Genomic DNA, 1,905 nt, shown 5'->3' on the forward strand with positions numbered 1-1,905 from the left:
TCAAAGCAGTCGTATTGTAGCTTGGCAGCCAGTTCTTGTTATTTCCTTTGGACGCTTCTTCTGGTTTGGCAAGTTCAGAAAATTTTCACTTCGAAACCCTTCGTTTGAACAGACCCACCTACGGATGCTAATAACCCCATCTTTGTATTTGGTGTTGTCAATCCTAATGTCGAATGCACTCAATTTCAAGTAAGTTTTGTAGAAAGCCTCCCATTTTTCTAGTGAATCCATCTCCTTGCTTAGAATATCGCGAGTATCTATTTCAGCTATCGTTTTGAATAATTGAAGGTTGTTTAGAATTTCTTCCCATTGTGGGTTGGAGGCTAGATCAACATCTATCATATCTCCTCCTTCAAATGCATGGAAATAAAATGATTAAACATATCTCATCCCAACTTTGTGCATGCTCATTTTGAATAAATTATTGTTAGAACCACGATAACTGATTCCAGTTAGTTACAGTAATTTCTTTATTTTGTCAATGCTGTCCGAATTGGTATTCTGTTATAACCAATTCAGTTGTAACAAACTTTTCCATTTTCCCTGTTCTGTAATATGCATATATACTCAAAAGCATTCAATGAAATGTACAGAGAACATTTTTCAAATCTCAGTCTCTCACTTCTCAACTGGTATCACGAGCCATACATTTTTCTCTCCTCTAAGTTCTTGAATACCTGCAATGGCGTCCTCTTCCTCCAATGATCCTCCTGTGAATGATTCCCCCAATGCTCGTTCTTCTCAAGTTGCTCCACTGAATCCAGCTCCAGCGATGATTATCCCTGCTCAGATTGCTGCACTCAATCTTCGACTCACTCGCACGAACTACACTTACTGGCGTTCTCAAGTTCTACCGACTGTTCGAGCTCATGATCTTGAAGGTTTTCTTACTGGTGCGCGTCTTCGACCTCCGGCTACTGTTCCTGATTCTGTCGATCCTACTCGCCTGGTTCCAAATCCGGACTTCAACTCCTGGATTCGCTTGGATCAATTTCTGATGAGTTGGCTTCTCAACTCAATCTCTGAAAACATGCTTGGCCTTGTTGCTCGCTGCAATTCTTCCGCTCAGATCTGGCAAGAGCTTGCTCAGATTTTCTCCAATACTTCAAAGGCCAGGATCCTTCAGCTTCGAACGCACCTTCAACTGACAAGAAAAGGAGCCACTCCTATTGATGAGTATGTTCTTAAAATGCGTTGCATTGCTGATTCCTTAATGTCTGCAGGTCACATGATTAGTGATGAGGAGCTCATTCTGTATATACTTGGGGGTCTTGGACCAGAATTTGATTCAGTAGTGGTCAACCTCACTTCGAGAGACAATGTTACTCTGCCTGAATTGCAATTTGCACTTCAGAATCATGAGATGAGGCTTGAACAACAAAATGCCATTGCAACAGTGGATCTGCAAAATCCATCAGCTAATCTTGCTGTTTCTACCAATTCCGGACGAGCCAGCCGCAATAACAATAATCCAGGCTTCCGTGGCCGTGGTTTCCGAGGTCGTGGTGGCCGTCACAACTTCAATCGTGGTAATACAAACTCCACTCGTCCGATTTGCCAAGTCTGTGGCAAACAAGGTCACATAGCCTTAAAGTGCTATCATCGATTCGACCTAAGCTATCAAGGAGAGAACACCTCCTCTGGAACTGAAACTGAATCTACTGAGCCTCCTCCGCAAGCCAATCTTGCTCATCCAAATACAGTTGCTGATCCAAACTGGTACATGGACAGCGGAGCATCTCACCATGTTGCCTCGACCACAGCAGCTATCAACACCCCTACTACATACAAAGGGAAGGAGAAGCTACTTGTTGGTAATGGATCTCAACTTTTCATTAAAAATATTGGTGATGCTCATATAACTGCTAGTAGATCTATGCATCTTAAGAATGTTCTTCATGTTCC

At 42.5% G+C, this 1,905-nt stretch overlaps 1 protein-coding gene across 1 annotated transcript; it reads right to left on the bottom strand.

The window, feature by feature from the left end:
• Positions 1-342, bottom strand: LOC133806521 (protein FAR1-RELATED SEQUENCE 5-like). The gene has a single exon (XM_062244612.1). It carries the CDS (start codon positions 340-342, stop codon positions 1-3), a length of 342 nt encoding a protein of 113 aa, XP_062100596.1.
• Between the last annotated feature and the right edge of the window lie 1,563 nt (positions 343-1,905).

The sequence above is a fragment of the Humulus lupulus genome, chromosome X, assembly GCF_963169125.1.
Source record: "Humulus lupulus chromosome X, drHumLupu1.1, whole genome shotgun sequence".
NCBI classification, from domain to species: Eukaryota; Viridiplantae; Streptophyta; class Magnoliopsida; order Rosales; family Cannabaceae; genus Humulus; species Humulus lupulus.